Raw genomic sequence first — 27895 nt, forward strand, 5'->3', positions numbered from 1 at the left:
CCATATTGTGAGAGGCTGTACCTATATTTAGCCAGCAGGCTTGAATTGCACAGAGCTTAAGCTTGCCAGAGTTCACAGATCAGCCCTTTTGCTGCAGGACTTGGAAGCTGACAAGAGCCATACAGTCTCTCTGCTTTGTCCACTCTCACCTCCATACAAAGTAAAGAATGGATCCCACTCAGGAACTGAAGGAAGAACTCAGACTTTATCAGTCTACTTTGCTTCAAGATGGACTTAAAGAACTTCTTGATGAGAAGAAGTTTGTGGATTGTTATTTGAAAGCTGGAGATAAGACTCTTCCATGTCACAGGCTCATCCTAGCAGCTTGCAGTCCCTACTTCCGGGAGTTCTTCTTGTCTGATGAAAGTGAAGAGAAAAAAAAGAATATGGAGTTAGACAATGTTGACCCAAACATCATGGAAGCCATACTGAAATACCTTTACTCTGCTGATATCGATCTAGATGATGGAAATGTCCAAGATATCTTTGCGTTGGCCAGTCGTTTCCAAATCCCTTCCGTGTTCACTGTGTGTGTCACTTACCTTCAGAGGCGACTGTCACCTACCAATTGTCTTGCTATCTTCCGACTGGGCCTTCTGCTAGACTGCCCAAGACTTGCTGTTACTGCACGGGACTACGTCTGTGATCGCTTTAGCCAGATCTGTAGCGAAGACGATTTTCTGCAACTGGCCCCTCACGAACTGATTGCGGTCATCTCCAATGACAGCTTAAATGTCGAAAAAGAAGAAGACGTCTTTGATGCCGTGATACAATGGTCCAAAACGGACAAGGAGAACAAGCTAAAGAGTCTGTCCGATGTCTTCGACTGCATACGGTTCCGATTAATGCCTGAAAAATATTTCAAGGACCGGGTTGAAAAGGAAGAGCTGATTAAGGGAAATGCTGATATACAAAAAAAGATTAAGGCTATTAAAGATGCCTTTGCCGGAAAATTGCCTGAGCCATCCAAAGACAAGGCAGATGGCGATGTTGGCGATGAAGATTTGCTTCCTGGATATCTTAATGACATTCCTAGGCATGGCATGTTCGTAAAAGATCTGGTCCTCATGATCAGTGACACTGCTACGGTGGCTTATGATCCTCAAGAAAATGAATGCTACTTGGTGGCCTTGTCTGAGCAAATTCCAAGGAACCATGCCAGCATCGGAACCAAATCAAGTCAAGTTTATGTTGTTGGTGGACTGTATGTGGATGAAGAAAACAAAGAACAGCCTTTGCAATCCTATTTCTTCCAGGTAGGTAACAGATTATTTTTATTTATTTTGTTAAGCCAGGAAGTAAGGTTTATTTATTTTTTCTTCCTCAGCATTTGTGCCCGTTAATTAGTGGTAGTCCACTTGCTAGGAAAAGAGGTCCTCCTGTATAACTTGAGAACTGATGTACTATTGATGTCATTAAGCCTGAGTGTTGCTGGGAAAGCATGTCTGTTTGCTATTGTTACTTTATGATAGACCAGGAATAGTGTCCTCATGCCGCCCTATCCAAAGACTGAACAGGAATGTTTGATTGAGCCTAGGGTTTCTTTATGTAAATATACATACTAGCAGTTCTTGGTGCCCTAAAACTACATGAAGTGTTCCTGAAATTTAGAAAAATAAAAACTCAGTTTCACTCATGATATGATTTTGAGAAAAAAAGTTTTACGTTTGATCAAACAATATGCCTTCAAATTATTTAAGACAGAACTGTTACACCTGCATGCCACACGGAGAGCTATGGGAACAGCATGTTTGGCAGAGTGTAGGATAGTAATTCTAGTAGAGTATTGTACTGTGTTGAGGGGTGTCCAGTTGATTAAATTCGGGTGACAAACTGGGAGAGGAAAAAGGAAACATAAAACACCAGAAGGACCAGATAGTGTAGTATTGCCAGGCAATAACATAATATGTGAAACAAATACTACTTACAAACCTCAGGCAACCACAGTATTAGGCAGGTGGAGAATTCTGTCTCCACGCGGATTGGGTATCCTCTTCAGGATAGGTTGAAGCTCACTCCAGAAAAAGTACTACTGGGCATTTATCTCAGGGGACACCCCTGGGGGGAGGGGAACTGTACACAAAATGGGAGGAGACGCCCCAATGTGGTATGCATTGGGTAAACATGGGTAATGAAACAGTCTTACCTCAGGTAGGAGGATTAAGGTTAACAATTTTATTGGACACAAGAGAATTTTGGACTTAAACCTCCTACCTGAGGTAAGACTGATTAATTAACCATGTTTACCCATTGCATACTCCTTCCATTTACTGTACCATGTTAGCCATCCGTAAAAGCAAGAAGTTTTGAATCCAGTTGTGCATCCTGATTCAAATCTTCTTGCCTTTACTGATGACTAATACGGTACAATACTCTACTGCTAGTACTATGCTGAAAGATACCACAGTGTACCACAAATTCTTCTAACTGAAAAAAAGACCTTCAAATCTTGTCAGCATACAGGAATGGAGTATGAAGAAGGCTTTACAGCCGCATAGTGATGTTATGTACGATTCTTTTACAGGTGTCTGTTACCTTCACAGTAAGGCCTTTTACACACAGGAGGCTAAAGGTGGTCAATATATCGCCAGTCAATTGCTCCCCTGCACCGGCTGGCAGTCGACACTGGCAATACAGAGGAGGCCACTGCATTGAGTTGCTGCTGAGTGTGTCGGCGGCGGCTGCACTCAGATGCAACATGAAGCAGTTTTTTGCAGCCAAGTAACCGTACCACGTGTCAAATGCTAACACGTAGGGTTGCAAACCCTGCCATGCGTTTGCTTTAAATTGCATCTGGCAGGTGCTCAGTGGCCAGCAAGACGGGAGGCTGAACTGTCCAACAAGCCCATGTGAAAGACCCCTTAGTAAAGTATATCTAGTGGTGATCAAGAATCTCCATTAGAGATACCATAAATTACAATGCAGAGGTGTGAACAGGCCCATGGAATTGTACAGACAGTGAGTTGGCATGCGCAATTATTATGCAACCTAACTGATGCTCTGTGAACTAACTCTACCTATTGTATATTTCTATTAAAAAAACTTCCGGATATTTATTTATGTATTTATTTTACTTTTGTTAAGGATGACCCTTCACAACTCCTTGTTGTCTCACTTAAAGGATACCCGAAGTGACATGTGACATGTTGAGATAGACATGTGTATGTACAGTGCCTAGCACACAAATAACTATGCTGTGTTCCTTTTGTTCTTTCTCTGTCTGAAAGAGTTAAATATCAAGTATGTAAGTGGCTGACTCAGTCAGGAAGTGACCACAGTGTGACCCTCACTGATAAGAAATTCCACTTTTTACCTCTTTATTGTTCTCAGATGCCATTTTCTTCTAGGAAAGTGTTTTATAGTTGGAATTTCTTATCAGTGAGGGTCACACAGTAGTCACTTCCTGTCTGAGTCAGGACTGAGTCAGCCACTTACATACCTGATATTTAACTCTTTCAGGCAGAGAAAGAAAAAAAGAAACACAGCCTAGTTCTTTGTGTGCTTGGCACTGTACATACACATGTCTATCTCATCAGGTCACATGTCACCTTGGGTATCCTTTAAATTAAACCTATAGCCACCTGTTGAAATTAGATTCAGGCCTGAATCATACATTGTATTCACACCTTTTTCCTTCACTAAGGTGTTTCCATTGGTAGGCTGTGAGTAGAGCAGTGCCCACTGAGCGTGTCAACAGTATCACATGTGGTAACGTTTCTCCACTGGAAGCAGCTTAGACGGAAGTAGTGGACACAATTTACAACTTAGGCCTGACTCTCACTCTATTAACTGTCGGACCAAGTGTGTAACTACAAATCATGGAGCTCCCAGCAAAACTTTGATGGGGCCCCTTAATGCTCACAACCCTTCCCTTGTCTCCCCTTAGTGACCCTCACAACATGGAGTCCATCTTAAAAGGCTCATGTAACAAGTGTGGTCATCAGGATCTTTACACCCATAACGTTTGGCCACAAAAACACCTGATCTGGAGTATCAGAGAAAGGGAAGATTAGTAGTTGGGGACCCCACACAACTGTGTGCCCCCGTACAGGCACAAAGGCTACTCCCCCATAGTTATGCCCTTGAGCCAGATGTAGGTTTACATTAAAACCCTCAAAATTCTCCTTGGAAACCCTGAAAGTTACAGCAATGGCATCATGCTGGGGCTCCCTTTCAGGTCTCCATTGGCTTTTGGAGGCAGGCCAGCCTCTTGTAGTGACATCTGGGAGAGGGCATGTTGCCTGTGTCACTAACCTCTCCCCTTTGCCTCTGATCAGGTGAGGAGTGGCTGTAAAAGCCGCAGACCCCACGTTCATTATATTACGCAGCAAGAGGTGATGCTTCAGGGATGAGATGCTGCAGAGAGCATATCAGTGAGGTGGAAAGAATAGAATAGCGCTAATCAGCACTGAAGATGCTCCTCAAAATTGCTTTGGCTCCATAGCCAGTTGGTAATGTCATGTGACCCCAAAACATCAAAACTTAAAGCAGAACTGAAATAATAAAAAAAATAAAAAAAAATAAAGAGTTTCACTTACCTGGGGCTTCTGCCAGCCTCTTGCAGCCTTCCTGTCCCACTCCGGTCCTCCATGATTCTCTGTTCTCCCGCTGCTTTCGTTACTATACAAGCCGATGGCAACTGCACCTGCGCGCCCTGAGCCATTAGTATCTTTGTAGCGTCCTGCGCTAATAGCGCAGGACGCTATTGCAGAGAAAGATACGCGTGGTTCCGGGGTGCGCAGGCGCAGTTGCCGAATCCACCGAACTGAAAGTGGCTGGCGGCGGGAGAACGGAGAATCGTGGAGGACAGGCGCGGGACAGGAAGACTGCAAGGGGCTGGCAGAAGCTTTAAAGTTCCCCTGAACCAGGATAAAATCTTTCAAATAAGGCCCATAGTGGGCTAGATTACCTTTTGACAATTTGGTCGTTGTCACTATCTCCCCCCCCCCCCCCCCCCCCCCAGTTCAATGTGAAAACCAGGAAGTTTCCCCTAGCGACCGTGCATGGTGTGGAACTGAGCAAACACAAGTTTCTAACCACATAAGCACGTGGAAAGCAAATGCAGGCAGGCACAGTTCTAAACTAGTGCCTGTGCATTTCACAATAGTGCTGCACCATTCGGAGGAACTTCCTGGGGTCGCGGAAGCAATACTGGAGTTAGAGAACAGGTGGGACCCCAACAGAACCAGGGCACTTGTTAAAAAGGTAATCTAGTCCACCATGGGCTTTATTTAAAATAATGAATCCTGGTTCGGGGTACTTGTATCGGGTGTTTTTTATAGTGAAGCCTTAACAGGTGAGTTGTGCAGTAGGGGTAGTATAGTTAAAAAATATATATATAACTGGGCTGTTCTTAAAGGGAACCCAAGGTGAGAGGGAAATGGAGGCTGCCATATTTATATCCTTTTAAAAAATACCAGTTGCCTGGCTGTCCTCCTGGTCCTGTGTCTCTAATACTTTTAGCCATAGACCCTGAACAAGCATATCAGGTGTTCTGACTCAGGTGTTACTGGATGAGCCATATGCTTGCTCCAGGGATTTGATTCAGACACTACGTCTGCCAGAAGATCAACGGGACTGCCAGGCAACTGGCATTATTTACAAGGAAATAAATATGGCAGCCTCCATAAAACCTCTAGTTCCCTTTAATAGTAAAACTCAGGCCTGAATCTGAAACTCTGCTCACTCCTTTCTTCCACCCTAAGCAGCTTTTATTAACCAACTATGACTACACATGATGAGAGATAGTCACATTTATTATTGCGCATTCAGGCTCATAGTTCATAGTGGGGTGTTGCAGTGCAATGTATCGGAAGTAATTTTAACACACAGAGTCGCTCTGCAATTGTTAGTCTATGCGTCGTTCAGAGTTCATTCAGCATGATACAATCCAATGGACTCCAGAATCCCAACGCAGTGCATTACCCCATAATGCACACTTTAACAGGTAAGCATACTTTTCAGTGACTGTATGCTTCACTGTATGCAATGCAGCATGCAAATAATGTGTAATGCGACTTTTCCCCTCCATTGCGTTCCTGTGTTTACAAGGAACGCAGCACAGGTCCCACTGTGAACTTAGACTAAGGCCCGTTTCACACTGGCGTTAAAAAATGGTTCATTCGCAGATCGGAATGGAACCGATACTGTACAAACGGAACGGATGCGAACGGATCCAATGTCAACCTACAGATCCGTTCAAATTGATCCGTTCCACACAATCTGCTGAACGGACCACAAGTTTACTGCAGCACCAATTTTTCTGGACCGCTGAGCCCAGCGGAATGGAGACGGAAGCTGAAGCGCTGCATTGGGGCAATGAGAGAACAGAGCGTTTCTTCACACTAGTGAAGAATTAGACCGATCTAAGGGCAAAATCCACTGAGGGTTGGGGTCTGGGGGGATGCTCCACTGGGGGTAGGGGTCAGGGGGTGAGGTGTGGACCTGAACGTGTGAGGGAAGGAGGGTTTCTTACCAGGCTTCATTCTTCTTCCCCTTCAACTGCGGCACGTCACATCATGTGACTACCACGCTTCCAGGTTGAAGGAGGAAGCCTGGTAGTCACGTGATGCGTCTTGGAACGCAAAGCCAACAATTACAGAGGAATAAGGAGGGCCATTGCCTATACACTTATACAGACCTCCGAGTGAGAGAGCCCTCCCACAAACAAGGAAAAGGCGGAAAATAATTGTGGGGGTCTCACAGTACGGCAAGTCAAAGCCTATGCTGATTAATTAGCTGACAGCTGGATCATTAACCAGCCGCTAGGGGCTTTGCTTGCCGCAATTTAATTCTCTTTAAAGTGACACTGCAGCAAAACAAACCCCTCGTGATATAATGAATTGAATGTGTTGTACAGATGATTAATAGAAGATTAGTAGCAAAGAAAATAGTCTCATATTTTTATTTTCAGTTATATATGGTAGCTTTTTTTTATAACATTGCATCATTCTGTCATATTTGCAATTACAAACAGCCCTCTGTATTTTAAACTATAAAACAAGCAGTGCTAATCACCCTTTGAGGCTTTTTTTTCACTGTTTCTTTTTTAAGTGCTTCAGAAAATAGGACAGTCAGAGCTCAGAGGAGCTCTTTTGCTTAGATAACAACTGAAGTTTTTTTTTTTAACTTCCTGTACTGGAAACAATATGAGGCTCTTTCCTTAGCTACGAATGCTCTATTTCTTAGCTGTAGTACACATACAATTCATTATATTATACCTTTATTTTCACTTTAGATTCCCTTTAAGGCTCAATGAAGAGTTGAAAATTGGCCCAATTTCAAGATGTATACAATTTTTATGTAAGCTGGAATTAGTAACAACTTATTGACCATCGCTACCAATTATCTCCAAGTCAGGAGACCGGATTAGTATTAAGGTAGCCATAGACCTGATACTCTATCTGCCATTTCAGTCAACCACTTGTGGAACAGATGATCATTATAACCCAGTGAACAACCATTTCCAGTTGAAAAGCAGGTCCACTGGGGCAGATACTTTTCAGCCAAAGATTAAAGGAGCAACACACACTCCAGGGACCACCAGTGTAAACAGAAGCAAATACACCGCTGCACTGGCACATCACTGGCCTGTGGTTTTTGGCAGAAACAGGGCCAATGGGCTCTTCTTCGGCAGACGCCAGCCGTGTCTCAGTGTACCTTTTGGGACACAGCTGTAGATTCGATGGATAGGTCAGCACCACCACAGTTTTCATAAAAGTTATTTATTAATTGCAGCTCTGTAAAAACTGCCAACATAGGTGGTAGCAATAGTTAACACATAGGCACAAATAACTATTCCTACCACCTTTGATGGCAGTTTTTAAAGAGCTGCAATTAATAAAGAGCTTTTATTACCACAGTGGTGGTGCCAACCTACCCATCAAATCTGTATCAACCAGGGGCGTAACTAGAAATCACTGGGCCCCCCAGCAAAACTTTGGAAGCACCCACCCCAGGTATAGATGCCCCAGTATAGATAGCCAGGTATAGTTGCCTGCCCCAGTATAGCTAGGTATAGGTGCCCCCAGTATAGCCAGGTATAGGTGCCCTCAGTGTAGCCAGGCATGGGTGCCCCCAATATGGCCAGGCATGGGTGCCCACAGTATAGCTAGGTATAGGTGCTCACAGAATAGCCAGTCATGGGTGCCCACAGTATAGCTAGGTATAGGTGCTCACAGAATAGCCAGTCATGGGTGCCCACAGTATAGCTAGGTATAGGTGCTCACAGAATAGCCAGTCATGGGTGCCCACAGCTCAAAGTATAGTCAGTCATGGGTGCCCCCAGTATATCCAGGCATGGGTGCCCACAGTATAGCTTGGTATAGGTGTCCTCAGTATAGCCAGGTATAGGTAACCAGTTAGGTGCCCCAGGCCCAGCAAACGAGGGGGGGGGGGGAGAAATGCCCACACATAGTGGCAGGGACAGGGGCCTACACCTCTGGCTCCCCCCCCCCCCCTTAAGCATTGACGGTGATGTGTCTGATCAGACATTACAATGGAAGCAGCAAGCGGGAATGGAAAAGGGAACTCACCTGACGCTACTGCCTGATAAACAGGAAGTAGCGTTGGGCGCTTACAGAGAAGAACCTCTAGCGCATGGAACGCGGAATTAAGTCCGGGGTCCCTTTTCCATGCCTGCTTGCTGCTAGCGGATACCCCATTTTCCATGAGAAATCTATTCCTTTTCACAAACGGATCATCAGGGGGCTCTGTATGGCTGATATTGTGGTTATATCCCTCCCACAGGAAACTGTGAGGACCATGGCCCTGGCAGTTTCCTGTCTGTGAACCTCCTTGCATTGTGCGAAATAGCTGTTTACAGCTGTTTCCAGCTGCCAAAAAAGCAAGCAGCAGCTACTTCAAGTGACATCACCTGCCAGCAGTAAAAATGTCGCCATGTGATAAATGTCAGAATGTAAATCAGGGAGAGGAAAGCTTTTACAATGGGCAAACACTGACTAAATCATTTATACATAATTATTGTAAAAATGAAGAACTTTTTTTAATTAAATTATTTTCACTGGAGTTCCTCTTTAAGGGGGAGCCCAAGGTGGGGGAGGGGGGGAGTGGGCCCTCCTCCCTGCCGCTGTGTGTGGGCATTGCTTTTAAAGAGCTTGTGATTTGAAAAGCTCTTGCTAATGTAATGTTATATGTGTGATCCCACTTGACGGATGTGATTTTTAAAACAATCCCCCCCATAGCATTGCATTAGCAAGAGCTTTACAAATCACTGGTGCGTAGAAAGTGCTGCTGGTGGGTTCCAGGCCGTAAGGCATTTGTGTTGCTGATATTGGCAAAGAGGCTGGTGATAATGACATGGTGTGAGGCCTGGGACCCACTGGCAGCACTTTTCTAATTTGAAAAGCTCTTGCTAATGTAATGCTATGGGGTTTTGTTTTTTTAAATCACATCACTCAAGTGGGATCACACTTGTTAAATTATATTAGCAAGAGCTTTTCAAATCACAAGTGTTTAGAAAAGCCTTAGAAAAGAGCTGCTAGTGGGCTCCAGGTCTCACTCACTATCTCAGCTATAAATCCAATACTATGTATGCACCCCTGGATGCTGGCCTTTGATGATTGGTTCTCATATTGCCTTTATGCTATATTTCAGCTGGACAGCATTGGAGGTGAATGGATTGGGCTTCCACCTCTTCCATCAACCAGGTGTCTCTTTGGTCTGGGTGAGGCTGACAACTGTATCTATGCCATCGCTGGTAAGGACTTGCAGTCTGAGGAGTCGCTGGACACAGTGTTCTGTTATGATGCTAAGTACGTTGTCTGTGGTTACTAAGCCCTTTATAATGTGGCACATTTGCCCAATGGAGATTAAGTTCTTGTCCTTGTTTCAGAGCAGTGACTTGGAAAGAATCAAAGAAACTCCCAGTCAAGGTTTACGGACATTCTGTGGTCTCCCATAACGGCCTCATCTACTGTCTCGGAGGAAAAACGGATGACAAGTAAGTGTCACAGCTTCAAGTCATTGAACATCAAGTCAAGGAAACATAGAATGACCACATAATAACCTACAGCAAAACAAAAATATAATATACATATCTATTAAAAAAAACTATCCTAAAGTGTACCCAAGGCATAAAAAATGAAACCTAGGAAAAAGGAAGCCACTTGATCCTGCAGAAGCTTCCCACATTCTTCTTGCCCTCACTGTTGCCAAGTGTGGACCCCCCAAAAGAATTCCAACGAGAGCTTGTCTAATTTATGATCATGCACAAGCGTGGCCATACCTGTACAGTGCAGGCGTAACCATGCTACCACGGGTGCTGCATACATGAGGAGGATTGCAGTCACCGTCTTCAGCAAGATGCCGGCCAGTGGCAGTTAGGGATGGTCAATGAGATGCACATCATTTTGAGTTCATGGAGCATTAGGCAAATTTTGTATACAAATTTAGGCTGTTCGATAATGAACCAGTTAAGTCCTGCTGAGGTAAAATTCAATCAGTCCATTTTCAAACTGCATAAATTTGCAAGCAACATTTGCATAATCCCGCATCAACTCAAAATTATTTGCATCTCATTGACCATCCCGAGTGGCGGTAGTAGTGAGACGGTCATGAGATTTCTTCGGAGGATCCAGAGGTTTCCTTCAACCTAGATAAGTTCCTGGGTGTTTTTGCAGCTTTTAGCTTTTAGGTTTACTTCAATTTTTGACCACCGTATAATATTTTCCCTTAGATGCGTGGTTTTCATCAGAAATGCAGTATGTGGTGAAAATCAACATAAAACAATTCCATGGTCGATTGGAATAAGAGTTTTGGTAATCTGAATGTTGGATTTTACAATCGTATCTGAAGAAAGAGAGAGAGTGCCATAAATCACCTGTTTATGCAAACTACGACACACGATTTTGGATAGGGCCCCCATCTCCGCATTCGGTAGCGCTCCCCCTTCCAGATACTGTATATTTATTACATTTTGACATCCTCCCCCTCACCCCCATAAGTAGCCTCAGTTAACACAGGAGCAGACTCCCTCTAGCCCCTGGGCAACCCCTACAAAGGTGGGGGTATCAGCGACTATTGCTACTCTCTGCCTAAGAGTCACATTTGTATTATTATTATTTAAAGAGGAACTGTAACCAAGGGTTGAACTTCATCCATGAGAAAACTTTACCTTTACTCGATTAGATCATCAGGAAGGGGGTCTGTGTGGCTGATACTGTGGTGAAACCATGGTGTGATGTCATGACCATGGTCCTGACAGTTTCCTGTCTGTGAACCGCGTTGCATTGTGGGAAATACAATACTGCCAAGCAACAAGTATCTCCCTCTGTCAATATGTATATCTATAAAAAAAACTTTAAGCCTATCACATTATTAGAAGGCGTGGTTATAGATAATGACAGCTGGTTCTGTCTGTTAATAATTAATACGTAAATGACAATAAATAACAATAAGTACAGTTGAACATCCAGCAACACAAGTACAAAATACATACTGTACATAATTCTTGTTGTGGTTTAGAAACATACAGTCATACTCATTTAATAGATAAAAGTAGAAGTAATCAATACTAGAAGGAGAACCTGGTCCTTGCTTTTACTACAGATCCCCAATGCTGTAAGCAACAGTGTTCATAGTCCCAGATCATGGCTTTGTAATGGCAAGTAATCAAAACAGAAAGACTTTTCCAGCCTGATAGTTAACCTGCCCTCATCTAAGAAAACCATCAGTTGTGGGTATTATAAGGTAATTGAATGAAACAGAAAAAAACAGTATACCAAAAGCAAACAAATGGGATTATTTTATTACTCTAGATGTGGATACTCCTCACACATATTGTGAAACATCAGTTGCTGAAGAAATACATTTTAACAAAACGTTTAAAATAAACATTTGGGGTTGCTCTGTAAACCAAACTGTAGAGTGTTGCTATGGTGGCAATACATTATATGACTCTATTGCTAACAAATCATAGCTGCCCGCAGCTGCAGACAGTAAGGGATAGCTATTATTTGTAAATACAACGGAATTGTACTTCTACTTTTGTTTCTCGATAGTTTTAAGTATTCTTGCCAGCCAGGCATTGTGATATATTAGGTGGACTACAGTTTGGAACATGTGCTAATTGCCTACATTGAGCGCTGTATGAAGCTCCTTGCACTTGTGCTTAGCTAATTAATGTCAGACAGGGTAACCAATCCTAAATTTACTTCTACAACCTGAACCTCCCCATCATTCAGGCATGGCTGCCTCTAATTTTAGGTTGTAGCTGCTTTACACTTCCTTTAAGTGACAACCTGGTGAAGTCAGTCACTTGCTGCTTTACTGCACCTGTTGGGAGCTCAGCTAGGAATCCCGGGGAATATACCGCAGACTCGCACTAAGCTGACAGTCTGCCCAGGGCTTCAGCAATGAAAATAATCCTCCTCCTTTACTTTTATCCGTTACTTGAGGCCCAACTCCAGGTCCGATGCTTATAACATTTTGCTATAAATCAACCCTTGTTAATGGTCTTCAGAAGGGTTCTCCCAGATTGGAAAATGTAACTGAACTATGAAATCTGGCATAGATTCATTAAAAAGCTGTCTGCTATTAGATTGTCCTTCCCGCGTTATATCAGGCCACAACAAAAGTTGCTGAGACGTTACGGAATTTGTGGCTGTGGGAAATATTCTAAAATAAATATAGGCAAAGTTTGTAGCATCGCCTATGATATCCAGCCCATGAGAACCCTGTTGGGAGTTGGAAATCTGTTGACCCTTTCACTAGATGAATGAAGCGTTGCCCAGATGTGGAGTTTAAAGTGTACCCGAGCTTCGGGTACAAATTGAGATACTTACCTAAAGAGAGGGCCTCAGGATCCTATTGAGGCTTCTCTCCCTGCTCAGATGTCCCCCGTCTCAGATCGCGCCCCCCCCCCCCCCCCCCAGATGACCATATGCCGTGCAGCTCCTCTTCTTGCAGCGTGCCCGTGCAGTAGCTGCACAAGCCCGCCCGCACATGCGCAGTAAGCCAGACCTGAGGACTCCATGCCACTGTGCATGCGCAGTCGTGCTCGTGTGTTTACTGTGCAGCTATGCTGCGAGAAGAGGAGCTGTGCAGCCCCAATGTGGGAAGGGGCTGCGCTCAGCAATGCGGGACACCGTTTACAGCTGTTTCCAACTGCCAAAAAAAGCAAGCAGCAGCTACTTCTACTGACATCACCTGCCAGCAGTAAAAATGTCACCACGTGATAAATGTTTGAATGTAAATCAGGAAGAGGAAAGATTTTACACTGAGCAAACACTGACTAAATCATTTATACATAATTATTGTAAAAATTAAGCACTTTTTATTACATTATTTTCACTGGAGTTTCTCTTTAAGTTTCCCTTCAAGCAAGGCACAGCTATATGAAAAAGATGGTCATATAACGTATCAACTACTGTGAGACACATCTATGTAGACAAGACAAGACAAATAACATTTATATTGCGCTTTTCTCCTGGCGGACTCAAAGCGCCAGAGCTGCAGCCACTAGGACGCGCTCTATAGGTAGTAGCAATGTTAGGGAGACTTGCCTAAGGTCTCCTACTGAATAGGTGCTGGCTTACTAAACAGGCAGAGCTGAGATTCGAACCCTGGTCTCCTGCGTCAGAGGCAGAGCCCTTAACCATTACACCATCCAGCCACTATCTATGTACCCTATCTCTGGCCCCTCTCTTTTATATACAGCTCCCTTTAGCAGCATCTTCCTCTTCCATATGTTGCTTCCCATTTGAAGCCTCCCTTTTCCATTTCCAGGCTTCTGTTCCATATTCAGTAACCCCTTTTCCATATCCAGCTGCCCCCTGGGCTGCAGCCACCTAAGGCCCAGGCCTTTGTGACCAGAAATCCGGCACTACCAAGAAAATGTATTGCTGTCCTTCACTCACACATCAATGATCAGGACCACCATACATAAGCATATATGAATTTTCAATTAGCCGGTAGCACGTAGCACCCTATAACGTATGCAGTCACCTTTCCTTTTGTAAAGTGTCCCCACTCCCCCTTCCCCAATATCATGTATGATGTGGCCACTTTCTTCCTACACAAAAATATGCAACCATCCATCTCAACCACAACATATTCAGCGACCCTACATCTACCCCGACAACATATGGGGCCATCCACCCTTCCTTTCTCATATCATGTGGTGGGTACTGCCCTTGCTAACACGGTCAGTCACCATGTGATTAAACCCCCCCCCCCATAGGGAAAAGCATGGCGTGTTGCCAGTATCTCACTTACCTCCTGTAGCGCTGGGTCTGATCCCTCTCATTATGCCTCTGTCCTAGCTCCAGGTCTTCCTGTGTGTCACCTGACCTGAGGCGACATGTAGAATAGAACAGGATAAAGGCAGAGTAAGAGTGAGCAGCTGCAGCAAAAGAGGATGGATCAGACCCAGCACTAGAGGAGGTAAGATACTGGCACTACCACTGTATTTTTCTGCATGGGTAAAAGGTGATAAGCAGGGACTATGAGGGGAGCACAGAAGGGGGTCCTGTAAGGATGTAGAAGAGCGCAGAAACCCTCCTCCCTGCTTGCTCCATGGCCCCTCCCTTGAAACTAGTGTGGGACTGGGCCAATCAGAATGAAATGGAAGTTTATTTGATTGGTCTAATTGCAAGCAGCATACAATTTGCATTATATTTGCATGCAAGGCTGAATTACCACTATTTCATAAACCATCTCTAAAACGGAGATACCTAGTACATGACAACCTGTGTGAAAGGTGAACACATTTCAATTTTTCTTTCTACCACACCAGAAACACCAGAATCTTCATCTTTGGTCCAATATCTTTCTAAATCGTCCCCAAAGAAGATAGGAAAAGAAATGGTCACTATTACAGTCCATTATTAACCCAATGTGAACATTGTCTTTTCCACTTGTACAGGAAATGTACAGGCAGAGTGTTTGTATTCAACCCCAAGAAAGGAGACTGGAAGGATCTTCCTCCAATGAGGACAGCCCGTTCCATGTTTGGTGTTGCTGTTCACAAAAACAAGATCTTTGTTGCTGGTGGAGTCACAGAGGATGGACTGACAGCATCAGTGGAAGCCTATGACATCACCTCCAGCAAGTAGGTGTATGAGAGACCTATGTGCATGTTATCTGCAGTGTACAGCATGATATTAGACTGTTATTATGTTTAAAGTGATTCTGAGCCGAAGCTCGGGTTTAAAATAAGATATTGACCTGAAGAGAGGGAAGCCTCAGGATCCTACTGAGGCTTCTCGCGATGCTCCGATGTCCCACTGTGCCGCGCATGCCGTTGAAGCGGTTTCGCTGGTCTCAGGAATCCCTGAGTATAAAACTATTAGTTTATGTGGCTGAATAAGCGGTTAGTTAGCACTAGGCTAGCTAGTATAGGTGGCCACAACCTCCTGATTGCCCCAGATACCCCCGATCCAGCCGCTTATACATTACCCAGCATAGTTCCAGCGATCGGCGCAGCCTCTGCGCACAGCTCTTCTCTTCTCTATGGGGAGGAACGGGACTGCGCATGATGTCATGAGGTCGGTGATGTAATGACGTCATGTACGATCCTCCTCATAGAGAAGACCGGAGCTGTGCGGGGAGGCTGCGCCGATTGCTGGAACCAGGCTGGGTAATGTATAAGAGGCTGGATCAGGGGGTATCGGGGGCAATCAGGGGGTTGTGGCCACCTATACTAGCTAGCCTAGTGCTAACTAACCGCTTATTCAGCCACATAAACTAATAGTCTTACACTAACGGACTCAGGCTAGTAAACCCTCCTGGGCGGCGTAATGCTGGGGAGGTTAAAGTGAACTTGAATCAGAACTTCCTCTCTGCTCTAATATATCTGCAACAACATATTGATCTTTAAAGAAAAACATTTCTTTGTTACAGCTGATACAAATCCTGCAATAAATATGCAGTTTCTACTTCCTACTTTTATGGAAGCAGACATAGGGTAAACATCCTGGGTTTACAAAATAGCTGCTTTGCCGAGGCAGCCCGCAGACACAGCTGAGAGATCAAATTACAATTGTGATTAATCACAAATGTGGGAGAATTAGACAGGCTAAGCTCTCTAAATAGTTTAGGTCCACTTTAAAATCTAAACTAACCGGACATCACATGGTGACCATTACATGGTCAGTGAGATACAAAGAATTTCAAGTCGGTGCAAATGTATTTTGCTGCTTTTATGGAAATGTATACAGCTTGAAAATGGACCAATCAAATGCTACTGCTTCAGCATTTTCAAGCTGCATACATTTCCATCACTTTTTGCAACAACGCTTCATTTGTATCTCATTGACCATGCCTACTATTGACCTGCATTGGAACAGGGGGTTTGGAAATTGGATACTGTCTACATCAATTAGATGCAAATAATTCCGTGTCGATGAAGAATTATGCAAATATGTGCAGCTTGAAAATAGACCAATCAAATCCCACCTTGACGAGATTTGATTGGTTCATGTTTAAGCTGCATACATATGCGGACAAGATGTGCATAATCTTGCATCAACTCAAAATTATTTGTATCTCCAGTGACCATCCATACTGGCTACTGGAATGGGCCCAATCCAATTCACTTTTGTCTCCTAAGTGTTTTTTTTTCCCAGGTGATAATTTTTCATATTCTGTTTAAAATAAGTTTTAAGCACTTTTCATTAAAAAAAAAGTACCAAAAAGTAGATGAAAAAGTACTGCCTAGAGTATTTTCTTGCTTGCTGGTGTCTTAAAAGGCATTTTATTTACAAGATGTGAAACTATCGCCTAAGAGGGGAACCGGTAAACTGGATTGAGCCCAGTATGTCTACATCGTAATCAGGAAATTTGGGCGCCTACGGCAAATGGTCTATTTGGGCGCCTCATAGGCACAAATGCAAAATATCGACTATTGGGTGCCAAAATCAGAAATTTATCGGGCGCTAGGCCCATTTACCTGAAATTTGTGGTTTTGAGAATTATCATTTTGAAAATCATCATTTTGAAATTTGTTTTGAGAATTAGAACGTTGTGATTTATTGTATTAGAAATGTATCATTTTTTTGAATTTATGTTATTTGCAGTAGAGAGCGGGGGTTGCAGGGTTAGGCGTCAGAAAGGGGTGTCTTACTTAGGGTATGGCGTCAGGAAGAGAAGTTTTGGGGTTAGGGGTCAGGAAGGGGGGGGGGGTTACGGTTAGGCGGGGGGGGGTTAGTTTAGATGTAGTAAAAATATTGGTAATATATACCAGTGTTTTACTGTAAATATTTCTCTGTGTTCATTGGGCGCCCGATATATAATCGTTTACACTAATTTCAGCTTCACCCCACGCCCTTTTATTACAGTTAATTTACCATATTTATCAGTCTAACAGAGATATTCATGAAAAGACGATTTCAATTTTTTTTTAGTATATGCTATTTTTCAATTTCAACTTCACCCTGCACCCTTTTAATACTGTCATTTTAACATATTTATTATTTAAAATAGAGATAAAGATGAAGAAACAATAAAAAAATGCTATAAATGATATTTGAAATTTCAGCTACGCCCTGCGCCCTTTTTTCCTTGTGCCCTTTAATGTGTGCGTCTCCATCAGGTCCAGTTTCTTAGTTCTATGTAGTTGATGTCTCATGCTGAGTCTTAGAAAGTCATCAATCCAAACTTAGATCTTCATTACCCGGGGACTCCAGGAAACAAGAGGGCAAGCTGAAGGAAAGAGATCTTCATGCCATTCACTATCTCTCTTGGTATATTTATAAGCTTGACACATCCTTAACCCAGCCTGGCATGAAATATAAGCTTCAGTAACCGTGTCCAAAGCTGACCGCCTCTGGCAGCTCCTGCAGTGGCCTAGGAGGAATCTGGCCTTGATTTAATAAGAGTCTCCAAGACTGGTGATGACCGAAGAACATAAAAGTCCCTGCAAACATGGCTTACTTTCATTAACCAATTAGCAGCTTCAATAAAGTTATTTTGTTCGAGATAAGAGCACTGCTTTTGACCTCAGTCGGCAGAACTCCTTGTGCTGTAAATTTTTGGAATGCTTTGATGTCTCTCTACTAGCAGAGGATGTAGAAACTGAAAGCATAAGTCTTCTGTTATTGTCCCACACTGCCCCCTAGTGACAAGTGGCCATAAATACACATTACAGCAGTACTAATTAGAAGCAAGGAAATGAAACAAATAAGAAATAAAAACATTTGCTAATATAAATTGGCCTGTAGCACTTGCAAGCCTCTAAATAAATTGGCTGCTAAAGGGTTCAACGAAGTGCTAATAGCATCCCCCACTATGTTCTGCTGTGACCTAGATGGAATGCAGACTTTTGCCACCCAATAGCAGATAATTTGTAATGGCAGTTGGCTGATGGTGTAATAGTTAAGGGCTCTGCCTCTGACACAGGAGACCAGGGTTCGAATCTCGGCTCTGCCTGTTCAGTAAGCCAGCACTAATTCAGTAGGAGACCTTTGGCAAGTCTCCCTTACACTGCTACTGCCAATAGAGTGCGCCCTAGTGGCTGCTGCTCTGCTCTGGCGCTTTTAGTCCGCAAGGAGAAAAGCGCAATATAAATGTTATTTGTCTTGTCTAATAGGCCACTTAGGTTTTTTTTAAGATCCTTTCTTAAAGTACTTTTCATGAAAAAAATAAGCAAGCTGCCATTATTGGTTTCCTTCTAAAACAGCGATGGCTAACCTTGGCACTCCAGTTGTGATAAAACTACAAATCCCATCATGCCTCTGCCTCCCCGAGTTATGCTTAGAGCTGTCAGAGTATTGCAATGCCTCATGGGACTTGTAGCTCCATCACAGCTGGAGTGCCAAGTTTAGCCATCACTATTCTAAAATAACTAATAGGCTGACTGAATAACTGTTATCATTAGCAGATCAACTGATGTTACTTACATCTTGTGATAATAAGTTCTGTTCCTTCCCATGGCAGACCCCAGTGCAAATATTGCAGTGCTCCTCCCCTGTACCAACAGTACCTCTTCTTGTAGTCGAAGTACTCAACCCTCTTCTCTCCCACGCCCTCCCAATCAAATGCAAGTATAAAATATGCTGTAACTACTTCCTGTGGTGAGATATTCCACATCTCAACCACTCTTGCTGTGAAGAAACCTTTTATAAACAGGTAGTAGAATCTCCTTTCCTCCATACACAGTTTGTGTCCTCTTGTCCTTTGTACATATATAAAGCTCATCTGCCAAGTTTTTATATTCCCCATGGACCTTTTGAAATTGTCAATAAAGTATTGCTTCTACTACTTTGTTAAATTTGAAATTTGTTGTTTTCTAGATGGGAAACCATTACAGAATTCCCCCAGGAAAGAAGCTCCATCAATCTGGTCACCTTTGCAGGATCACTGTTTGCCATTGGAGGATTTGCAATGGTTCAGTTGGAATCTCAGGAATTTGCACCTTCAGAGGTCACAGACGTGTGGAAGTAAGTAACTATAAACTCACTGTCCTGAACCAACACTATAATGTTACAGAGGTTCTAATCCTTTCCCACTCCAATCTAAAATTAAAATATAAGCTTTAGCCGGAGTTCCACTTTAATATTACTAATATTTTGGATCACCATCCAAAAACCATAGTAAGTTGTAACACCCAGACAGCTCATGATGACCCAGAACCACTAGGAAAGTATAAAGGACTAAAAGAGACCAGAAAGCCCTCTATTAAAAAGCAACGCTAAATGTAATTGTGCCATCTTAAAACAGTTTTAAGAAGGCAGAATTACGGTAACCAGAATAATGTAGCAGGGCAGGGACAAGGCTCCCCAGCACAATCTGCACGGTGGGAGAGAAGATTCCAAAGTGCGCCACCTCCCAGTATTAGAGAGCCAGGTGTGTGCTCAGTATTGCTTGGCTTCCCTCCACTCTAGTATAGGTAGCCAGATGTGCCCCCCGGTATTAGGTAGTCCCCCTCCCCAGTACAATAGCCAGATAAGCCCCATTATTAGATAGTACCCTCCCCAGTAAGTAAGACGTGTCCTCAGTATTGGGGCGCACTTTACTATTACTAGGGAGAGGGCTGCCCAATACTGGGGGCATATCCTGCTATTACTAGGGAGAGGGCTGCCAAATACTGTTGGCACATCCTGCTATTACTAGGGAGAGGGCTGCCACATACTGTGGACACATCCTGCTATTACTGGGGTAAGGCTGCCCAATACTTGGGGCATATCCTACTATTACCGGGGAGAGGGCTGCCCAATACTGGGGACACATCCTGCTGTTACTAGGGAGAGGGCTGCCCAGTACTAGGGACACATCCTGCTATTACTGAGGGAGGGCTGCCCAATACTGGGGGCATATCTTACTATTACTGGTAGCAGGCTGTGCCCCCAGTATTGTGCAGCCCATTCCCCAGTAATAGCAGGGTGTGCCCCCAGTGTTGGGCAGCCTCTTCCCCCAGTAATAGCAGGATGTTTCCCCAGTATTGGGCAGCCCTCTCCCCAGTAATAGCAAGGTGTGCCCCCAGTATTGGGCAGCCCTCTCCCCAGTAATAGTAGGATGTGCCCCCAGTATTGGGCAGCCTCTTCCCCAGTAATAATAGGATATGCCCCCAGTATTGTGCAGCCCTCTCCCCAGTAATAGCAGGATGTGCCCCCAGTATTGGGCCGCCCTCTCCCCAGTAATAGCAGGATGTTTCCCCAGTATTGGGCAGCCCTCTCCCTAGTAATAGCAAGGTGTGCCCCCAGTATTAGGCAGCCCTCTTCTCAGTAATAGCAGGATGTTCCCCCAGTATTGGGTAACCCTCTCCCCAGTAATAGCAGGATGTGCTCCCAGTATTGGGTAGCCCTCTCCTCAGTAATAGCAGGATGTGCCCCCAGTGTTGGGCAGCCCCCTCACCAGTAATAGCAGGATGTGCCCCCAGTGTTGGGCAGCCCTCTCCCCAGTAATAGCAGGATGTGCCACCATTATTGGGCAGCCCTCTCCCCAGTAATAGCAGGATGTGCCCCCAGTATTGGGCAGCCCTCTCCTCAGTAATAGCAGGATGTGTCCTCAGTATTGGGCAGCCCTCTCCCCAGTAATAGCAGGATGTGCCCCCAGTATTGGGCAGCCCTCTCCCCAGTAATAGCAGGATGTGCCCCCAGTATTGGGCAGCCCTCTCCCCAGTAATAGCAGGATGTGCCCTCAGTGTTGGGCAGTCCTCTCCCCAGTAATAGCAGGATGTGCCCCCAGTATTGGGCAGCCCTCTCCCCAGTAATAGCAGGATGTGCCCTCAGTGTTGGGCAGTCCTCTCCCCAGTAATAGCAGGATGTGCCCCCAGTATTGGGCAGCCCCACCACTAATAGCAGAATGTGTCCCCAGTATTGGGCAGCCCTCTCCCCAGTAATAGCAGGATGTGCCCTCAGTGTTGGGCAGCCCTCTCCTCAGTAATAGCAGGATGTGTCCTCAGTATTGAGCAGCCCTCTCCCCAGTAATAGCAGGATGTGCCCCCAGTATTGGGCAGCCCTCTCCCCAGTAATAGCAGGATGTGCCCCCAGTATTGGGCAGCCCTCTCCCCAGTAATAGCAGGATGTGCCCTCAGTGTTGGGCAGTCCTCTCCCCAGTAATAGCAGGATGTGCCCCCAGTATTGGGCAGCCCTCTCCCCAGTAATAGCAGGATGTGCCCTCAGTGTTGGGCAGTCCTCTCCCCAGTAATAGCAGGATGTGCCCCCAGTACTGGGCAGCCCTCTCCTCAGTAATAGCAGGATGTGTCCTCAGTATTGGGCAGCCCTCTCCCCAGTAATAGCAGGATGTGCCCTCAGTATTGGGCAGCCCTCTCCCCAGTAATAGCAGGATGTGCCCTCAGTATTGGGCAGCCCTCTCCCCAGTAATAGCAGGATGTGCCCCCAGTATTGGGCCGCCCTCTCCCCAGTAATAGCAGGATGTGCCCTCAGTATTGGGCAGCCCTCTCCCCAGTAATAGCAGGATGTGCCCCCAGTATTGGGCAGCCCTTTCACCACTAATAGTATGATGTACCCCCACTATTGGGCAGCTCTCATCCCAGTAATAGCAGGATGTACCCCCAGTATTGGGCAGCCATCTCTCCAGTAATAGCAGGATGTGCCCTCAGTATTGGGCTAGCCTTCTCCCCAGTAATAGCATGATGTTCCCCTAGTATTGGGCAGCCTTCTCCCCTGTAATAGCAGGATGTGCCCCCAGTATTGGGCAGCCTTCTCCCCAGTAATAGCAGGATGTGCCCTCAGTATTGGGTAGCCCTCTCCCCAGTAATAGCAGGATGTGCCCCCAGTATTGGGCAGCCTTCTCCCCAGTAATAGCAGGATGTGCCCCCAGTATTGGGCAGCCTTCTCCCCAGTAATAGCAGGATGTACCCCCAGTATTGGGCAGCCATCTCCCCAGTAATAGCAGGATGTGCCCCCAGTATTGGGTAGCCCTCTCCCCAGTAATAGCAGGATGTGCCCCCAGTATTGGGCAGCCTTCTCCCCAGTAATAGCATGATGTTCCCCTAGTATTGGGCAGCCCTCTCCCCAGTAATAGCAGGATGTGCCCCCAGTATTGGGCAGCCTTCTCCCCAGTAATAGCAGGATGTGCCCCCAGTATTGGGTAGCCCTCTCCCCAGTAATAGCAGGATGTGCCCTCAGTATTGGGCAGTCCCCTCACCAGTAGAAGCAGGATGTGCCCTCAGTATTGGGCAGCCCTCTCCCTAGTAATAGCAAGGTGTGCCCCCAGTATTGGGCCGCCCTCTCCCCAGTAATAGCAGGATGTGCCCTCAGTATTGGGCAGCCCTCTCCCCAGTAATAGTACGATGTGCCCCCAGTATTGGGCAGCCCCACCACTAATAGCAGAATGTGTCCCCAGTATTGGGCAGCCCTCTCCCTAGTAATAGAAGGATGTGTCCCCAGTATTGGGCAGCCCCTTCCCCAGTAATAGCAGAATGTGTCCCCAGTATTGGGCAGCCCTCTCCCCAGTAATAGCAGAATGTGTCCCCAGTATGTGGCAGCCCTCTCCCTAGTAATAGCAGGATGTTCCCCCAGTATTGGGCAGCCCTCTCCCTAGTAATAGCAGGATGTGCCCCCAGTGTTGGGCAGCCCCCTCACCAGTAATACGGTAGTAGGCTGTGCCCCCAGTATTGGGCAGCCCTCTCCCTAGTAAAAGCAGGATGTGTCCCCAGTATTGGGCAGCCCTCTCCCTAGTAATAGCAGGATGTTCCCCCAGTTTTGGGCAGCCCTCCTTAGTAATAGTAGGGTGTGCCCCCAGTATTGGGCAGCCCCTTCACCAGTAATCGAAGAATGTGCCCCAGTATTGGGCAGCCCTAACCCCAGTAATAGGATGGTATTACCCCAGTATTGTGCAGCCCTCTCCTCAGTAATAACAGGATGTTCCCCAAGTATTGGGTAGCCCTCTCCCCAGTAATAGCAGAATGTGCCCCCAGTATTGGGCAGCTCTCTCCCCTGGCCCGGATGGTGTGTCACCAGCATTCCTAAAATCCTGCTCGCAACAGTTAGCCCCCATCCTCTCCTCCATCTATGCAAAGTCCCTACAGGAGGGCAGAGTCCCCAAATGCTGCAAGAGGTCAACAATTATCCCTGTCCCCAAAAAGCAGGGCATATCCGACCTAAATAACGATAGGCCTGTGGCCCTCACCTCGGTCATCATGAAGACCTTAGAAAAGGCAGTCCTGTCCGAACTCAAGAACTCCACGCTCCCCCGACTAGACCCGTTCCAGTTCGCGTACAGAGCAAACAGGTCCACTGACGATGCCATCAACATCTGCCTAGAGCTCATCAGTGACCACCTGGATAAACCTGACTCATATGCCAGAATCCTCCTACTAGACTTCAGCTCGGCATTTAATACAATCTGCCCTCGCATCCTCCAGAACAACCTGGAGGCACTTGACGTCCACTCGACCCTACGCCACTGGATCACGGACTTCCTGACCAACAGATCACAAGTCGTCAAGCTGGGCAAGATCTCCTCCCAAGCACGGTCTACTAACACAGGTGCCCCACAGGGCTGCGTCCTGTCGCCAGTTCTGTTTTCCCTCTACACCAACAACTGCAGATCCACAGCAGACTCGGTCAAAGTCGTCAAATTCGCTGATGACACCACCATCATTGGTCTTGTGACCAAAAATGATGAGCAAGACTATCGTCAACAAGTCGACAGAATTTGCCGTTGGTGCAAGGAAAACTTCCTGGTCCTCAACACAGCCAAAACCGTGGAGATGGTTATTGACTTCAGGAAGCAGGCCCCCACCCCATCCCCAATCGTCATTGAAGGCACTGAGGTGGATAAGGTATCTAGTTTCCCTGTTACTTGGAACCCAGATCTCCAGTGACCTGGGCTGGAAGACTCACACGAGCTCCACACAGAGGAAGGCCCAACAAAGACTCTTCTTCCTTCACCAACTGAGGAAGTTCGGGAAGGCACAGGAGCTTATATCAAACTTCTACCCTGCCACTATAGAATCAGTCATCTGCACCTCTATCCTGGTGTGGTATGCAAGATCCTCAAACAGGGACAAATACAAGCTTCAGAGGGTCATCAGGTAGGCAGAGAGAATCATTGGGAAACCACTCCCTTCGCTTGACCTCCTCTACAACTCCAGACTGCGTTCCAGAGCACAAAGGATCGCAAATGACTGCTCACACCCAGGACACCGTTACTTTAATGTGCTCCCATCCGGCAGAAGGCTACAGACCATTTCCACCAAGACAGCTAGGCATATGAACTCCTTCTTCCCTGCTGCCGTTAAACTCTTGAATTCCATTCACTGGCTCCCTCCCTCAGGCCGGTAGTCAGATCATATGGTTCCAACGGTATGGGTGATAGGACATCCACTGGCTGTGTTTTTGTTTTTTTGTATTCATGCCACCATTGTCCCTATTAGTGCCTTACTTTGCTAAAGCTACACCTATTTTAGTGTACAATTTACTGCACTATTGTGTTTTTACTGTATGCGTCATCCATCCACTGTTTTTGGTTGCTAGATGTCATGGTTGTTTTTTAATGTCTTTGTTGTTGCCTTTTTGTGTCGCTGAGTTCTCTGTTTGTGCCAAACCCAATTCCGGGCATGACCCAGTCATGCTTGGCGAAATAAACTTGATTCTGATTCCCCCAGTATATGACAGCCCTTTCACCAGTAATAACATCATGTGCCCTTAGTATTAGGTAGTGCCCCCCTCCCCCATTTGCACAGAGCTGCAAGGATGCAGGAGGAAGGGGGTGGGAGGTCTGACTTCTATTCTCCCTCTCCTTGGGCCCCTCTTTAGTCACTGTGCTCCCCCCTACCCCTTCTGCAGAGTGGTGCAGTGGGTGGGTATAGACAAGGCACAGCTCCTCCAGGGCTCCAGTCCAGCCGCCTCTATCGACTGGACTGGAGCACAGAGCAGGTGAGCTGTGTCTTTACTCACCTGCTGTTCCGTGCTACTCTGCAGATGTTTGATGGAGGAGCACTGGGAGAGCACACTGTCAGGAAGGGGGCCGTAGGAGGGAGAAGGGAGGAAAAAAGGATAGTTGGGCCCCTCTCTCCACACCTTAGAAGCTTTGCACCCAGAGGCTGGAGCCTATCCAGCCTCTGCCTTGGCCCTGTAATGGCAAAGGAAAGACCAAGATCTTTAACATGTAATAGTTTATGTAACCTGTACAGATGTTCCTGGTTCTGTGCAGGCATTGCAGCAGAAACATCTACCTGTGTAAGGAGATTTTCACGCCCGGGTGATTTGCTGCGTTTTCCGCAGATTCCTGGATTGCCAGCATTCGCTAGCGCTTTGAAAAGCTCTAGTGTAATTAATAGTATATGGCAGTGATCGCTGGCGATTCATGATTTGCAATAAATGAAATGCATGCAGCAGTTTTTCGCGATTTTAAAGCAATCGTGATTGAAATGTTAAAGAAACATAATCTAATAGACAAATATTGCTGCAGCACAGGCTCAGACACAGCACAGACATAGCAGCCCAGTGGAGAGCAGAGAAATAGCATACAAAAATAACAATAATAACAATAACATTTCTATACCGCTTTTCTCCCAAAGGACTCAAAGCACGTTGGCTCTCTCAGATTCAGTAATTGGTATAGCCGAAAATAGTAGCATCAAAAAGAGACTGTTGGCACTGAAGTGTCAGACAATGAGGTCAGCAGTGATGGCTGCTGGGATCCATCAAATGGAATGATAGCCCCAGCATGCTCAGGCATGAAGTACAATCTGGTGTGCAATAAAGATGCAAGGAAACATGGCACTGCTGAGCAGGCTGATTTATTGTGTAATATGACCAGTATATACATAGCATGGATACAAAAGTTCAGTGGCAATTGTGGAGGTTTTGCACATACCAATCCATCAGACAGGTGGCGACGGTGGGTGCCGGGTACTGGAGCATAAAGCTAAATAGTGGCTGGATAGTGTACTGGTTAAGGGCTCCGCCTTTGACATGGGAGACCAGGGTTTGAATCCTGGCTAATGTCAGTACCTATTCAGTAAGGAGTTCAAGGCAAGACTCCCTAACACTGCAGGGTGGCCTCTTGAGCGTGTCCCAGTGGCTGCAGCTCTTGAGCGATTTGAGTCCGAAGAGAGAAAAGCGCCATACAAATGTTTGGATTAATATTATTATTATTATTATTATTAAGTCCATGCCCTGCACCCAAAATCACCATCTGTCTAATGGATTGGTATGTGCACAACCTCCACAATTGCCACTGAACTTTTGCATCCATGCAATGTATATGCTGGTCATATTACACAATAAATCAGCCCGCTCAGCAGTGCCGATGTTTCCTTGCATCTTTATTGCACACCAGAAAATAATAGTGTGAAAACCAGTCTGTTTCACACTAAGAATCGGCATGATTACAATTCTCATTCCCTAAACAAGAAAGGCAAACACAATCACTACAAAATAGCAGGGATTTTGCCATGATTTTCAGTGTGAAACAGGGCCCTAAGTGATCTGGAGAAATGTGGATATCTACAGTTTATTAAAAAAAGTGGGTGTGCTTTCAATTAAGGGAATAAAAAATAAACCTCTAGCTCTGCGTGCCAGTAGTAAACATGATTCTCCCATGCTGCATGAGGCAGTTTTTCTACACCACACTGGCAGGGTAAGAATATTTTTTTCCCTCTCTTTTTTTTCTCTTTTTTTGTTTAGTAAAAAAAAAATCCTCTCCTAGTTTCTCTTTAAATGTGTGCTCTGCTATACATTAAAACAATGTCTTTCCTTACCAGGTTTGAGGATGACACCAAGGAATGGAGTGGAATGCTAAAGGAAATCCGATATGCCTCTGGCGCCACATGTGTGGACTCTCGCCTCAATCTGTTCAAACTGACAAAGTTATAAACACACAATATAATGTTCATCTATTTTACAACACTGTTGCGTTTGTTTGCTACTGCTTGTTTAAAAAAAATAAAAGAAAGGTTGTACAGAAATTTATAGTTAAATTAATAAAGTTTTTGGAAATCGAATAATTCACTGTAATGTCTGAATCATTAGCTTGTAGTTTATACTCATCAGCAAAACAACACATGGGCACCGATTCAAAAGCAATAGTTTTTTAATCCTCTGTGTAAAAAAGTTGAAAAAAGTTGCAGCAAAACAGTTCACATAAGATGCGATACATCACCGTTCTAGAATAGATGACCCACACACAGTTAGCCCATGGATGATCCAACAATTGTTTCACACCACACTGGTGCTTGTTCACGGATACTGTGGCTTACATGGCTGCTCTGTTACAACACGCCGTACTATGCTTAGGCCGTGTATAAATACACGCCTCCATTCAGCCGTCTCCTCTCATTGGTAGGGACATCGGGAGCTGCGCCCCTCCTCCTCGCTGATGTGTCGCGCTACTCCAGCGCGCACAAACGTCACTACGGGGAGCGACTGGAACCCGGAAGCTCAAAGACGAAACCTCCGCCTGCAGCGTTACCTAGGTAACGGTCCCATACAGTCAGTTCCTGAGACTTAGAAGGAATAACTTT

The 27895-nt window shown here is 45.3% G+C and overlaps 1 protein-coding gene across 1 annotated transcript; it reads left to right on the top strand.

Moving 5' to 3' along the window:
* Window positions 1-71: 71 nt before the first annotated feature.
* On the top strand, window positions 72-27379 carry KLHL41 (kelch like family member 41). Its single transcript, XM_068247050.1, has 6 exons — window positions 72-1256; window positions 9616-9773; window positions 9854-9961; window positions 14885-15070; window positions 19251-19397; window positions 27137-27379. Exons 1-6 carry the CDS (start codon window positions 168-170, stop codon window positions 27246-27248), a joined length of 1800 nt encoding a protein of 599 aa, XP_068103151.1. The 5' UTR covers window positions 72-167; the 3' UTR covers window positions 27249-27379.
* The last annotated feature ends 516 nt before the right edge of the window (window positions 27380-27895 follow it).

The sequence above is a fragment of the Hyperolius riggenbachi genome, chromosome 7, assembly GCF_040937935.1.
Source record: "Hyperolius riggenbachi isolate aHypRig1 chromosome 7, aHypRig1.pri, whole genome shotgun sequence".
NCBI classification, from domain to species: Eukaryota; Metazoa; Chordata; class Amphibia; order Anura; family Hyperoliidae; genus Hyperolius; species Hyperolius riggenbachi.